This window comes from Ambystoma mexicanum, chromosome 10, assembly GCF_040938575.1.
Source record: "Ambystoma mexicanum isolate Mex_15411 chromosome 10, UKY_AmexF1_1, whole genome shotgun sequence".
Classification (NCBI taxonomy): Eukaryota; Metazoa; Chordata; class Amphibia; order Caudata; family Ambystomatidae; genus Ambystoma; species Ambystoma mexicanum.
In genome coordinates this window covers 686,471,592-686,486,643 of record NC_090932.1, presented here as the reverse complement: position 1 = coordinate 686,486,643, position 15,052 = coordinate 686,471,592, and the positions used below count along the sequence as shown (strand labels likewise).

At 50.0% G+C, this 15,052-nt stretch overlaps 1 protein-coding gene across 1 annotated transcript in view; it reads left to right on the top strand.

Annotated features, from left to right (window-relative positions):
* Positions 1-1,276: 1,276 nt before the first annotated feature.
* Positions 1,277-15,052, top strand: part of ATP1B3 (ATPase Na+/K+ transporting subunit beta 3) — a 434,039-nt gene continuing 420,263 nt past the window's right edge. The window contains exon 1 of the mRNA XM_069618280.1: positions 1,277-1,707. Within this exon, the coding sequence (XP_069474381.1) occupies positions 1,596-1,707 (112 nt within the window). The 5' untranslated portion in view covers positions 1,277-1,595. The remainder of the gene's footprint in view (positions 1,708-15,052) is intronic.

The following is a 15,052-nucleotide window of genomic DNA, read 5'->3' as shown; positions in this document are numbered from 1 at the left end:
AAAGGCGCCAAGGCATGGCTGAAAAGAAAGTAGCAGAAACAAACGGGCGAGTAGAAATGCCCAGAAGAAAAGGATCTAAACAATCACAAGGGCGAAAGAGGAGGCCAATTAATGCACGAAGGAAAGTCTAGTACTGCGAGAGAACCAGAGAGCGAGGAACCACAACACAGTTGCAACGCGCTGGGGGGGCGTGGCTTCCATGAATTTAAAGAGAGACGTACGTAACCATGAGACGGCAGAGAAAAGGTAGAAACAGGAATTAACGGAACCTCATCTTCCATTGATCTCTCTTCATGACAGTGACACCATGCTGGTCAGGAACCGTCACCCCGAAGGGAAGATGTCACTCACCTACGAGCCACAACCCCTTGGTGTAACCCATGTGAAAGGGTTGAAGGTTACCACGGCCAATGTGCGAGGGACTGTAACCAGGAACTGGTCATTCTTCAAGAAAATTGATCTGAGCTCAGCAACTGAACCCCCAGAAGGGACGTTCCCACCAGGGGCAGAAGAGGCCCAGCAAGAAATGAATACGCCCGAAGGAATGGCAACGGCCACAGGGACACCACTGCCGACCAACGGGAGCAGCAGTAGATGCCCGAATCGGCAAGGCCAACAAATTCCCGCTAGATTCAGAGACTATGTCATGGACTCCGATGGCTGAAGCAGCGAGGAACCTGGGTATACGACTCACGTTGAGTTACAGTTATGTTATGTAATGTTATGGTTTCTGTTTTAAAGAAAAAGAGGGATGTTACGAAGTGAATGCGTGTTTACGCATGCGCGAGCCTCATTTGGGCTCACGCATGCGCGTTAGAAATAAACGCATTCCGCAGTTGCCGCCGGGGCCTTGCAGCCAGCAGACACGTCTCATGGTTTCTCTGTGTGAATGTGTGCGTGTTGTGCGAGGTGGCCCGAGGCACCACAGGGGTCATAACATTGGTGTCAGGTTAAACTTCTATTCTATATCTAGGAGCTAAATAGCTCGCAGCTCCATACATTTCGATCCCTGTTGTACTTGTATGGAAACCTACATTGTGTAACTTTTGAGGATTTAGCCTACTCTTACATTCAACACAAATTGACCCCCTTCCCTTCTGCAAACCTGGCCAACCCAGATAAAAAAAAAACTTTAGTCCGCCCTACTTACACCATTGAAACAAAAGCAATCACAGTGCAGGCAACTGGACGAGCTTCATCTCTGCTAGGGCGGGAGAAAGGAGGACGAGTGAAGAGGGGGTCACGTGTGCATAAGATACAGAAAAGGGACAATTAATTTTTACTACAGAAAGCCTTGAGGTATAACGGATGTGGGGCGCACGCGCAGAGCAGCAGGGGACCCGGCACGGGGCGCATGCGCAGAGCTCTCCCTTCTTTCTCCGCTTGCAGTCATTCGTACTGCAGCAAAAAAGCAGTGGCGCGAGCGGCAGTAACCGACAAGCGGTACAGAGGAGAGAAGCTGCTCCCGGATACGCTTCCCGAGGCACCGGCAAGCCCCCCACACACACACCGAGCACCCAAACACCCAGGACAACAAGACTAGAGCAGCCAGCCCACCGGTCTACTATCTAGTCCCGGGTCCCCTCGTCCCAGCTATGGCGAAAGAAGAGGAGAAAGACGCTGCCAGCAAGCCGCGGGCCAACTGGAAGAACTTCATCTATGACCCGCGCACCGGAACGTTCCTGGGGCGCACGGCCAAGAGCTGGGGTAAGCGACTGAGCCAGCGGTGCACTGGGCACCATTCAATCGTGCCTCCATTACGTCCCGAGTAATATGTGTGTATATATAGCACCGGGTTCTTTGCATTCGTTGCACCCCCTTAGCCTCACTGCGTCTATTTGTATGCTCGTACGCCTAAAACGTGTGACCGCCCCCAGCCACCACCTGCAGTGCCTGCACCGTGCATTTCGCCTCACGTCCCGTTCAGGCCCTGGCACTTTATTTCTCTGCCACACACCGCTGGCTGCAGCAGTTATTGCCCTGGCAGCCTACGTTTCATACAGTGCTTGCGCCCCATATACCATCTACGACCCGTGGAAGGGGCGCTCGGTGTTTCTCCGCATTGAGGCTAAAAATAGAGACAGTGACAGCGCGGGAGGAGGGGGGGGGGGGGTCTGAAGACGAGCTCGGGCCCCCTCCCCCATGCTGGGCTCAGGCGATGCTGCTTCTGCCTGATGGGAGGTTGGCGCTGTTCGTGCACATTGCAGCGCAGGCCTGGGCTTGAAGGGCTGCAATCATGCGGGATTGCGCACCCCACGATTTATGACTGTCATCTTTGCCATTGCACCCAATTCTGCAGTTACTACATTGAGTGCACTTCCCTCCAGAGCTGCTGCTGCGTAGGCGTGAGCCATCATGGTTTGACGTCTGGTGCGGGCTACGGAGTATTGTGCCCGTGCAGTACTGCTAGGTTTCGAGTACTGTCAGTTCTGCGCCTGTATGGTGCCGATGCACTGTTCTTTATTCATAAAGGAGAGGGTGCCGGGGAACGGCTGTGCCATGCAGTGCGTGACAACCCTAAAATAGTAGGTACCAATACTATGCTGTCTAGATCAGATTGCACAAAAAATGGCAGGAGCCGCTTCGCTATGGAAGACCTTGCGTTTTGTGAAGCGTGAGAGGCAAAGCAGAATTGTCTTTGGTTGTAAGGGTGGATGTAGAGGTCGGCGTGCCAACATAACGTTGCCTGATCACTAGAGAGCTAGGGGTACCATGTGTATATGGGCATGCGAGGGCGGGCGTCAAAGCAAAACTGTGTTGGGCAATTAATGGCGGGGGCAGGGAGGGGTGCGCATTGCTGACTCTGGCCATTGGTGTTACTCTTAAGGCAGAAAGGGGTGCCAATAAGCTCTGGATCACGATGCGTCCCGATTCCAATGCACAGCTCTGTCTGGCCATTCGGGTGCGTGCCAGTGCGGCGGTCTCTGGCCGTATGTGGGTACTCCAGGCTTCTGACTTTGGGAGCAATCTCCATCTCTAAGCATTGGGGTGTGCGTCTATGTACGGTTGATTCTGCAAAGCGTTAGTGTCAATGTTTTTGTTGTGAAAAGTGTGGGGGGGGGCTGTGTGGCAGCGCATATGGTTGTGGATTTCGAGGAGTGTGACTGACTTGCTCATTTCTGGGTGTAGTCGGAGGGCCGTGTGCGTTGATGGCTGGCCGCCTCCGAACCGAATGGGGGTTTATTTCCAAGGCAGGTCACTTACCGGAGGTGTAACCTCGGAGGGTTGTCACCAACACGATGTTCTTAATGAACATAGGACAGTAGTGTGCGTCACACAGGTGCAAGGCAGTCTGCTCTGCCCATAGGCTTGTGGGTTGGATGCTGGGTCGTATATGGGCATGGGATTAAGGGAGGAGTCAGTGCGTGGTCTATGAGCGCTTAATAATATTATTAATTTAGCATTTATGTAGCGCTACAAACCCTCGGGTGTGTGTGTGTACATGCAATGCTGTCCGATTACAAGTGGTTACATTGTGCAAGTACGCATCTGTAGAAGGGTGTACATTGCAAATGTGGCCGGCCATGGGGAAGGCATTGCGGGCTCCCTGTGATCCTGTCTGGAAGGAAGGGTGTGAGCATGTAGATGAAGGGCCTTTTTAAGAATAGGATTACTAGCGTGCCTACTAGTCTGGGTCTAGAGAAGCCCGTGTAGGGTGTACGAATTCCTTTAAATAACATCGAAATATTGGCCAATCGTAACTTGTCACCCGTGTGTACCCGACCCTTGCGAGATTTACGCCTAGTAGGGGAAGTAGTATGCCAATACAAACTACTATTAACGTAGAGCGGCAGACTAGTGTAAAGGCAGTCATTTGGGGTGGGGGCGCGATCAGGGGCGTACCATTTAGGTCAGGATTGCTTCAGTATAAGGTGTGTGCGAGAGCAGGCTTTTGTGTGAGGTTAGTTCAGGTGTAAATCCAAACTTGGACCTGCCGAGTTTCTGTGGTGTAAGGTGTGTGAACACATTTCCCTAACTTGTGTCCACCGCTGGCCGTCGGCCTTTAATGATCAGGCACCCCAGTGCAGCACGAAGTGTGTTGAGCACTTTGTGTTAGTGCAGTGTTTCCTTTGATTTAGACTGGGCAGGAGAGCTACCGCGTCATGGGTGAAACGCGCGTGGTGTAAGAGCAAGTCTGCACAACCGAGTAAAGAAAGGAGCGTGCAAGTTTAATAACTCGTCGTCTGAAGAGCGTCCGTAGAATTGGCTGCCCTCCGCTCCTAATAATGGGCCACCACTTCTAGAACCTATAAATCGAGGCATCCTAGGTAGCCCCTCCACCATCCTTAAAATTGCATGTCAGGTCCTTAACAGCGGGAAGTGGCGTGCCCCCGTGATCGTGGCTGTAATGAAGAATATGAACATGTAGGCACCCTGGCCGTGAAGGTGTGGCTCTTTAAGATCCAGTATCCCTCTGCTGCAACCTGCAGTGCAGTCTGAGTGCTGCAGAGTCGTTGTTGGGCTGTGCCAGTTTTTTCCGCTGCTGCAGCGCACGCCTTCAAGTGTGTGTGGGGGGGGGGGAGGGGTGTATCTCTGTATCTCTGCAGTCAAAGCACTGCTCGTGAATGTGAACGGAAGACGGTGGTATCCCGAAACGGTAGTTGTAGAACACAAACTTGAAGTTAAAGGGTGCAGTTACAGTAACCGGTCAGGCAGGGTTAGCCCATCGAGTCCTGCTTTTTATCTCTGTATTCTGTGACTTGGAAGAACTTAATTTATCACTGAAAAAGCAAAACGGCAACTCCTACAATGCAAAGGCCACATTACTCCCATCTAACATGGTTCAACGTGGGAGCCATGGTACTGCGTACCAGACGCGGATTTAGTGGGCGGCGAAGGCCAAGCGGGTCTTTATTGCGCAGATAAGCCCCCTCCTGCAGCTTTGTTTCCATTGCTGAAGGAAGGTAAACAGTGTGCCTAAAATGCGCTCGGATCCCTTGACAGGATTCGAACCTGCGTTCCTGCACGATGGACGGGATAATTCGCAGAGCTATCTTGCAGTGAGTGGGTGGTTTTAGCGAGGTTTTTTAAATCTTGGAATCACCAGTCTTTCCAGTGCTTTAAGTGAGGTTGGAAATCGAAGGGGGCTCCAGTTAGAGAGTGTGGCCTAAGGACACGCCCCCTAACGAGAGACCCCCTCACCTCCCCCGATTAAGGGGAGGGGGCGGCTGGGAACAGAGGTGGAGCTGGGGCACATTGCCATTTTACCTTTGATGCGCCCAGACCCCTTTTAAACAAAAGGGGCTGGGCACACCAAAAGGTGTGACGCCAATGTGCCCCAGCTCGCAGGCAGCCCTTTAGTTCAAGGAGGAGTAACTAGTCATCATCACTCAGGCTTCATGCTGGGTGATGACTAGTTACTTTGAAACAAAAGGAGAGCTGGGCAGTCCAGCCCTCCTCTTGTTTAGAGTATATAGACATCATGCAGCCCGCACTGCACGGTTACACTTGCAATGCCTTTTCTTTTAAGTGCTGACACCTATAGGCAGCTCGTGCAGCCTCTGCACAGCTGCCTGAGGTGTCAGCTAGCTGGAGCTAGTCAGGGATGGGCCCCGACTCGGGAGCCCTTTCTAGAGACTGCCATGGGGGCCCACTTAAAGCCCTGAGTCTTCCTCTTCTATGCTTTGAAGGGCTGGGTGCAGGATTGTTCACATACAATGATTCTGTGCACTCGCACAGAACTCGCAACCAGTGCAAAAACAGCAGTGTTAGAGTATCCCTGTTACTGCAGTAAACGGGTTACTTACTATAGTTATAATTGCAGTCCAATCAAGATGAGGGTGGACAAAAAAATGACATTTACACTCGTTTTTGCTTAAACTTGCGATATTACTTTTCACCCGTGATCAATATGCTAATACTAACCTGCAATCTCTAGAAATGCTCACTTGGGGGTAGGTTGGTATATTTTATATATGCAAACAATACTATATGCAACATTTGTAAGCCCGGGGCGATGCACTGGCAGAGTATGTAGTACTTACGGTTCATGTTAGCATGTGCTCCACTGACGTCCACAAAATCTCGTGTTTTGGCTTTGAAATGTAGTTGTGTCGTCTGCCAGGCAGGAAGATGACAGCAGCAGGCATGTCCTAGTACATTGGGCCTAGGAGGAAAAGTTACAAACAATATTCGTTTTCAGGCTTTGTCCAATTTTACAATTTGTGCTAGCTAAACCTAGTGAGGCCACCAGCTGTTGCCAGTCAGACCCCTAAACACAAATTCAAACACTAACAAGAAATGCAATTTTAGAAACGCATAGTTTTTCCTAAAGTTCATCATGTGTCACTTTTGACTGCTGTAATTCTTCTCCCGCTACACCTACCTCGTGCCCTAGTTAGTCCTGCCCACGGGGCCCTTTGCCCCACTCTGCCACATACCTAACTGCTGCCCAGTTGGCTTCACCCACCTTACTTGACCCAGGAGAGATGGAATCGGTTATTCCAGTCTTTTTTTGGCAACAAACGGTGGCCTGCTTTCCATGATGCCCTGCACCAATGAACTCGTTCAGAGCTTGATGCAATCTATAATTCCCATGCTGCTGTATTGCTTGTTTATATATTTTTTTGTTTTTTTTTTTCTCGTGTAAATCTCCTCTTCAACAATAGTTTCCCTGCCTGTCTTATTTCTTGCCTTTTCCTGTACTGTAATTCATCATCGCCCTTTTGCCCTGTCAATAGGAGGCTCGGTGAAATGACGTGATTATGATTGAGATACATCCTGCGTGCACACAGGGCTTTAAAACGAGCCACCTGACGGCACACGCATACCAGTCCTAGTGATGTATATCGTTTTCATTTTAAGACTAGACAACAAAGTGCGGGTTCCCAAATCGCCATGCTCTTCTTTTGTGTTTTGTTGGGCACAAGTCCTAGATTGCTGTGGGGTGGGGCGCTTCTTCTTACTGATGGATACAAATCTATTAGCGGTGATTTTTGGATACCGAGGCTTATCTTCTCGGGTTGAGTTTGTAGTCTTGGGTTGGTATTCTTCTTGGTCTGTGTGGTCTTGCCACAGTAGGGGTGGGGAAGCACAAACCCGCCCTTTACACACTAGTGTACGCCCCTTGTCAGTCATCTGTCCATGCACAGGCTACTCTCTCTCGCATACTCTTTGCTCATTCTACATGTGTACAAGCAGTGCTCCCATTCGCGATGCGTTTGACAAATCCCTCATTGCCCCTGGTAATTTCACATCAGGACTTCGTTTAGAGTATAGCCTCCTTATCTTGAAAGTATCTAGTCTAGTAGGCCATAAAGATTGAGTCGACAGTTGCACCTGGTGGAAGGTGTCTTTCAGCAAGATTGCTGTCCACCTGATAAGCCGAGGAGTTTTAACATGGCTGCAGTGCTTTTGGCAGTAATGCATCCTCCTTGAGCGGCCAGGGCCGACCAGTAGCTGACGGAGCATCTCCTTTGCGCATGCTTGGGCAAAGGGTGGTGATGGAGGGGGAGGGGGAGGGGGAGTTCTCAGACGAGTGCTCCCCGTTCAGTCAAACGGAAGACCCTCCCGCTCTGCCCTCGGGTCACAATGCTGGGATTTTCCGCAACCGCTATGATTTATGGTCTCCTGATTTTTTTTAAAAACATTTTTTTTTAATGCAGAACATGCGCTTGCGTGGGTAAGAATGACTTTGTCAGCGAAACACATTGTCAATTGACCGATGTAGGCTGTTTAAAAAATGTGAAGGCATCTCATTGCTGTTGAGTTATCTGCATTTGGATCTCTAGATCTGCTGTAAATGAAGTATGTGCTGATCTGTACCGCTTAAATGCCTCGCCATCAAAATGCACAATAAAGCGCACATTGACCAAGACGCAGGAGGGCTGATATTGCCTCGTTTCTATTTGTTACATTGTGGTCAGTTGCCTCCGGTGCAGACCGAGCTCGTATCTTGTCTGGGAGGGCGAAAATACGCCTCTGCTGCTTCTGTGTATCTGGAGATGACAATTAAAATACTAGTACTGGATGCTAAGTAACGCCTTCAGATTCGCGTAGACCGTGTTCCACTACTACGGAATACTATCAGTATTACTGCCCCTTCACAAATATCCATCGACAGTGTGCAAGAGAAACTAATGAAAAGTATCTGCTGTCTCGTATTTGTCCAAGAGGAAGTATACTGCTTTCACACCTTGACTGCCACCCTGTGCCGGTATAGTAGCACACAGTCATGTATTTTTTTTTTTCCCTGCACGAACTTCTTATGCACACACCCCACTGTTGACTTCTGAAAAGTCCATGGAATCACAACCTTGTACTACAAATTGGGAATAGAAAATGTCTGTATATTTCGATGGGTCTATATTCTGCATCAGATCACAGCCACTGTAGTTTCAGAGCATATATGCTTACTCCATGGTCTGTGATGCAATCTTTTGAACCCTATAACATCTATCGATGTTAACCTCTTAAAGGTGTTAAACAGAGGATTTTTGTTTATTTTTGACGGGGTGTGGGATTTCTTTTTGCCCTGATCAGTTAACGATCACAGTGACTTATTTTGGCAGCCTTAGCACTAGTCGGCATAATACTGCACAGTTTTCTTTTAAAACAGGGTGGTTTCTGTACTGTTCCATCCTGTAGTTAAGCCCTGCAAAATTTTTACACCAAATTACTTCCATCTATTAAACAAGAATCACTAAATATTTTCTCACTTTGAGACCATGAAAGGCAGTTTAAAGGTGATTTTCTTTCTGCATATTAGGCCAGTACGATTTTGTACATTAAGACACAAATAACTGCACCTCACAGTTCAATAAAGTTGTCTGACAGGATTACCAAGCATGATATTCCTGCCACCTTAACGAGGGGTATCAACCAGGATTGCTAATATCGACCAGCGTGTAAGATGGTGGGTCCCTGGGGTATAGATTTGGGGTTGTTGGTATATGATTTCAAGTGGGGTTTGCAGTACTGATGAGCACACGCAAATTCCACAACTTGCTCGGGTTAGCAATATTGATGTTCTGCCATTATTTGTTCATGTATCAAGCCAAGGCCCAACCCTTGCTTCCTCAAACGCAACCCAATTCTCTTTAGCACAACCCAGCATATATAACTGTCAACATACCCATCTCTCAACATTACACCTCCACGTACTTTCTTACATACTCCCAACAATCCACTCGGTCGCTCAGTGGCACTTCCACACTGAACACCATGAAACCACCACATGCTCATCTTTAACAGATCCACTTATATGCAGTCCACTATTTACTGCTTGTAGGCAGAGCTCCAGAGAAGTTTTTGAGGTGGGAGTATTTCACTCTGTTATTAAACTTTGAGAGTAAATGTGATTTCAAGAGTAAAATGTATGTGACATCCAGCCGACGTGTGCAAAACTGTATGGAAATCATTACTAAGTGGCAGCTTTCTGTACTGTGAGAATACACCTTTCATTATTTCTCTTCTCTAGCCATTTCATCTCTCCTCCTATATGTGTTGAAAACACAAAAACCTAATTGCATAGTAAAGCAAACATGAACACACGCCGCCGTATGGACCACATTCAGATCCTACGTCGGATGCGGCTTGCGAACCGAAGGATAAAGACGCGTCAAACCAGCAAAGTGTCTCCTAATCACTGGATTTGACAGTGAATAAGAGCACTGGTCCGTGGATAGGTAGGCGGCTACCGCCGAAAGATAAGTTCTGCATGACAGAACATGAATGCCCGATTCTGCTAGGTGACACATGAAGGACAGCACTGTGTCAATCGTAGCCACCCTGGGGTCCAGCTGTTTGGCCAACCACCAGTGACGGAACCAAAGCCACTTGCTCTTATACTGAGACCCCGTTAAAGGCTTCCTGGCTGCCTGAATTATTCGCATATCAGCAAACAGGTTGAGATGCTCTAAAGATCTGAACTCGGGCACCATGCCGCCAAGCCGAACGATTGTGGGGAGGGGTGCCACAGCTGACGATCACTCTGGTGAAGCAGTTTGGGACTCGCTTGTAGCCTGATCGGTGCACACACCGACAGGTGTTGCAGTTCTGAGAACCAGAACCTGGCTGGCCACCACAGGGCTATGAGCAGAAGAGAACAGTTGACTGTGTTCCTCAGCTTGCAAATGGTCCGATGAATCCGAGGCGGGAAAGCATAGGCCCTCATGTTGTGCCAAGGAATCTCAAGAGCATCCCCCATAGAGGAGGCTCCCAGACCATTTCTGGAGGCATACAGAGGCAGTTTCTTGTTTCGCAATGTTGCGAAGAGGTCCACTTCCAGACTGCCCCCAACACAGGAATATCCATAAGAGGATCTCTGCCTTCAATTCCCACTCGTAGCTGACCATTGTCCGCCGACTGAGGGCAACTGCTGTGACGTTCAGCTGGCATGGGATGTGTACTGCTACCAGCCAGACACCATGACAAACCACCCACGCCAAAATCTGGATGGCCATGTCCACAAGAGGAGACTTGGTGCCCCCCCACCCTCCGCCCCTGCTTGTTGATGTAATACATTGTCCAGCCTGAACACCTTGAGCGCTTGGAAAATCGCCAGAAGCACCAGATAATTTATTTGAAGGAGCTTGTCTTGGGGCGACCAAAGGTCTGAGACCTGAAGAAAATCCAACATCACACCCCACCAAAGAAGGGAGGAGTCTGTTGTGACTGTCGTCATCGGGAGGGGGTCTTGAAACCCTGCTCAACCGACAGGTTGCTGAGGGGCGCCCACCACAGCAGGTCTGCTCTCATGGAAGCCGGAATCAATATCCTCTTGGAGTCTGGATCCACAGCCTGGCGCCATGAACTCCGAAGAGCCATTTGAGTCTGCCTCATCTTTAGTCTGGCAAGAGGAAGAGCCAATACACACACGAGGCCATGAAGCCTCTGGAACCACCAGGCCGACATGCTCTCAGACTGCGCAAACATCTGACACGTGGCCAACAGATCCGCCATTCTGTCCCTGGTCAGGTAAACTCTGCAGTCAATAGTGTTCCAGCGAAACCCCAGGAAGTCCTGAGAGACCGCCATGGAAGATTTCCGCCAGTTCACCGACAGCCCAAGATGGAACAGGAGCTGGATGAGAGACTGAAGATTGCACGCGGCTTTCAAAGGGCAAGGGCTGCGCAACAGCCAATCGTCCAAATACGGATACACATGAATACCCTGCAGACGAAGATGGGCTACAATCACTGACATTTTCGTACATGCAGTGCTGAGCTGAGGCCAAAAGGAAGTACTCGGAACTGGAAATGCTCCCCTCCCACAGAGAAACGCAGGTATCTCCGGTGTGGATTCCGGAGCAGAATATGCATATACGCGTCCTGAAGGTCCACCACGCTGAGCCAATCGCCCATCTGCAAAGAGGACTTTATCTGACAAGGTGTGATCATCTTGAATTTCTCTTGGGGTAGGAAAAGATTGAACTGGGAAAGGTCTAGACTGGTGCGCAGGCCAGCCTGGTTGGATTTGGGCACCGTAAACAGTCGGGAGTAGAAGCCCTCCCCTCGTTCCTCTAGGGGAACGGCTTCCACTGCTCCTGAGATCCAGTAACTTCTGAATCTCTGCTCTGTGGAGGGCGAACCCGACTGCTGGAAAGGAAGATTGATGGGTGGGGTAGGGGGAAGGGGTAAGCGGAAGCCCACCTGAGTGACTGACGAGACCCACTGGTTCTCGGTGATGGTCTGCCATGCCTCCCAATGAGACGCAATGCGTACTCCCACCGGGGGTCTCGTGCGAGCGCAGAGAACCCTCATTTAGCTGGATTTTCGGTGGCGGCACCACCTGAACCTGAGGAGGAGGCTGAGGAGCGGGAGAAAAACTGGCTCTGTTGCTGCCTCTGGTGGGAATTTCCCAAAGGGATATCAATTCGGTAGGATATTTGATCTAGAAAACACCTGAAACCAGAGGAGGGCTGGGGTTTTGACAACGGTCTGTGTCCTAAAAGGTGGTTTGCCAGGGCAGACACGGACTTGGCAGTCTGGGTGCTATCCTTCGTCTTGGCCAGCTCCACATCAGTTGAGGAATGAAAAAGCACCTTGCCGTCAAACGGCGGGTCCAAAACCTTGTTGTGCACCTCTTTAGAGAACTTGGTGGCGTGCAGCCAAGTCTGTCGAGAGGTATCCACTCCAAGCATAAGGCCCCGGGCTGAAGTGTCAACGTGATGAGCCGCGGATCTTGAGCCAGGACCCTGGCATCCGACAAACCCGCCTTGAAGTCATCAAGCTTTTCAGCAGGGATGAACTCCTCAAACTCTGACGGACCTTTCCACATTTTCATATTCGCCCCCGCTAACACCAGTTCTGTATTGACCTGACACAATTGCAGGGCCAAGTTAGCAAAAATCTTCCTCCCAAGGGAGTCGAGGCTTATCCTCTTTGTCCAGGACCTGAGTAGCCGTCGTAGAAGAGGATGCTGCAGGCCTGGACTGCAGTGGCCTCAGCCACCACCGTGGAGGAGGGGGGCGGACAAGATGCTAAGGCCACCTCTTCTGAAGAATGCAGCCTGTAGCGTGCTCAATTTTCTTGACACAGTCCATAGTGTGGTCTCTCCCAGACTCTACGGACCTCGGCCGAGACGTCCTTCTGCAAGAAAAAGCCAAAGGAGATAAGGTGAACACCCCCGAAAGTACGCGCTCCTGCGGAGCTGGTGCCTCGGCACTGGAACATCCAACTGACACCATGTCCAGCACCTGGTCGTGAAAGGCTCTGATAGAGCAGGGCTGGTCTTCGCTTTCCTGATCGACCCTGCGTGTCATCCGACGGGTCAGGGTCAGGCTGAACGACATCGGGCACCACAACAACATTGTCCACTGGGGACAACGGAGGCAAGGGTGGGAGAGTAGCGGGAGGCCCCGAAGGCAAAGGCGTCGTTGGCGGAACCAGGTGGAACAGACACTGCAGACGGGCATATCTCCCTAACCAAGCCTTTAAAGTACTCCTTGATGGGGTCGGAACGCATACGTTTTTGAAACTTGCTGAAAAAGGCATCCTCCGCCGACGACTTTGGAGCGGCCGGAGGAGGCCTCTCATGAGGAGAGTAATTCCAGGGACACGGGAGAGGGTTGCCAAGCACGCCCATCCCCAGAGGTGTCCACATGAATCAAGGGTGCCGACGCCGCAAGACATTGTGCAGAAGGGGCATCTGGGCGTTCCAGTCATAAACTGGACGAAACGGATGTGCACAAGGAAACCAATGTTCACCTACAGAACCAACCCCTACACTTAAGGCTGATGGTGTAGTTGTAAGGGTTGTATCCAAAATGGCCGCAATATTCTTGGCGGGAACGCCTGCCATTTTGTCGGCACCTGAGGAGAACTGTGACACATGTGGAAGTGAGGCAAGGGTCCCCACAGGTGGGTCAGGGGTCTTCATTCTAGCCTTAACACAAGATACCTCGGCTAAGCCGGTACTGTGTGGCCTAGGATGTTTTTGTGACATGCTAATAGCCAAACCAGCCTTCTCAGGAAGGGCCTTGGCACTAAAAACCTCACTCCTTGCTCCCTCAATAGTTCTGGAGTCACTGCAAGAGCGGGAATGATGAGGAACACCTTTCACCGAGAAGGCAGGCCTCTCAGAACTGTTGGTCACCTTAGCCTCTAAGCGAGTGACCTCGGACCAGAGTCCGGTAGAAGCCTCTTCACGCCAGGCCTCGAACTTCCGTTGGGTATCAACAAGCCCAGCCGAGGCCTCGGGGGCACACCCCGGTACTTTTGAGGGACGCTCCAACCAAGGAGGCCTCGGAGCGAGCTCAGTAGAACTAAGTCTATAAACAGCCCCCACAGGAGGGGCCTCGGATTGTAATCCAGTGTCAACAGGCCCCTTAAGGAGACCCTTGAAGAAAATTCTGGTACACTTTTTAGGCCCAGACGGCACCTCCAGGGCAAGCCCCGGTAACCGAGCCCTTGATCTTCCTCCCAGACTGGGAAGACCACGGAAAGGAGTCACCCGGCCGGGGTGCCCTAAAAAGTAAGAAACTTACCGCGCGTTTCTTCTTCTCGTCGATGGATTGAAAATGTGTAGGAGTGCGCTGAAACGCCTCCTCCCATTGCTCTAACCGACGTTAAGTACCCGCACCAAAAGGGAATCGCAATAAAAACGAGTCCCACCAATGGTCAGGACCCAAACACTCTAAACAAAGAGGATGGGGATCCACCCTAGCGAAGCGTCACCGACGGGAAGAACAATTCGGGAAGCCTAGCTGAAACTGCATAGAAGGACTATCGCGCAATCGCTAGCGAGAGCCAGAGAGGAGGAAAAATGGAAGAAAAAAACCTTCCGCAGATGCAAGTGCGTCCAGTCTCGAACGAGCAGAGAAAAGGACTGATGGGCGATGCAAAGCTAAGATGGGTGGGGTTCCTGCCGCGTGCGGTACCCCGCGTAAAGGAGGAAGTACTACCATTTTTGCAAAATTTTGATGCTTTTACAAAGTGCTCTGGTCCCGTCCCACAGGACAGAGGAATGTCCCATAAGTATGGAGGAAAGGGGACGGGACGTAGGAGTAAATGATTGATTTATATCTGATCAGACCCGAACCAAAGATCCAAGTTCCACACGAGAATAAATCATCTTAATGAGAATTTGTTTAGCTTTGAGATGTATGTGTTCACCTTTAGTGAAACTCGTTCCCTTTTCCCAAGTTTGTGATTAAATAAATGCAATCCTCTAGCTAGAAGACACACTATTTTTATGGCAAATAGTGCAGTGAGTGAGGATTGACCAAACGCACATCCTGAAAACCCAGTGGTACGCTAGCTGATTTAAATGCAGAGTGCTCCACCACATACAGTGAAGATAGATGAAAATACTCGAGGTGCAATATGAATTTTGAGTTGCCAAATTTAAAGCAAGACATGAGATCTGCTACTCCTAGTGTATGTTGAAGGGTTATAGAACATATTGCCACAATGATGGATTGTTTTTAAGCAAAGGTGATGACTTAGTAATTGGAAAATGTATTAAATGTCACTTAAGGAGAAAGCCACCTCCTTTCAATTGAGGCATAAAGGGTGTATCACTCATCCAGATGTTAATCCATTACAAGCGGCAGAAGACCTAAGGGTAAATCAAGCTAAGAATCAATTGGTGGGTTCAGAGTAGAAACAAA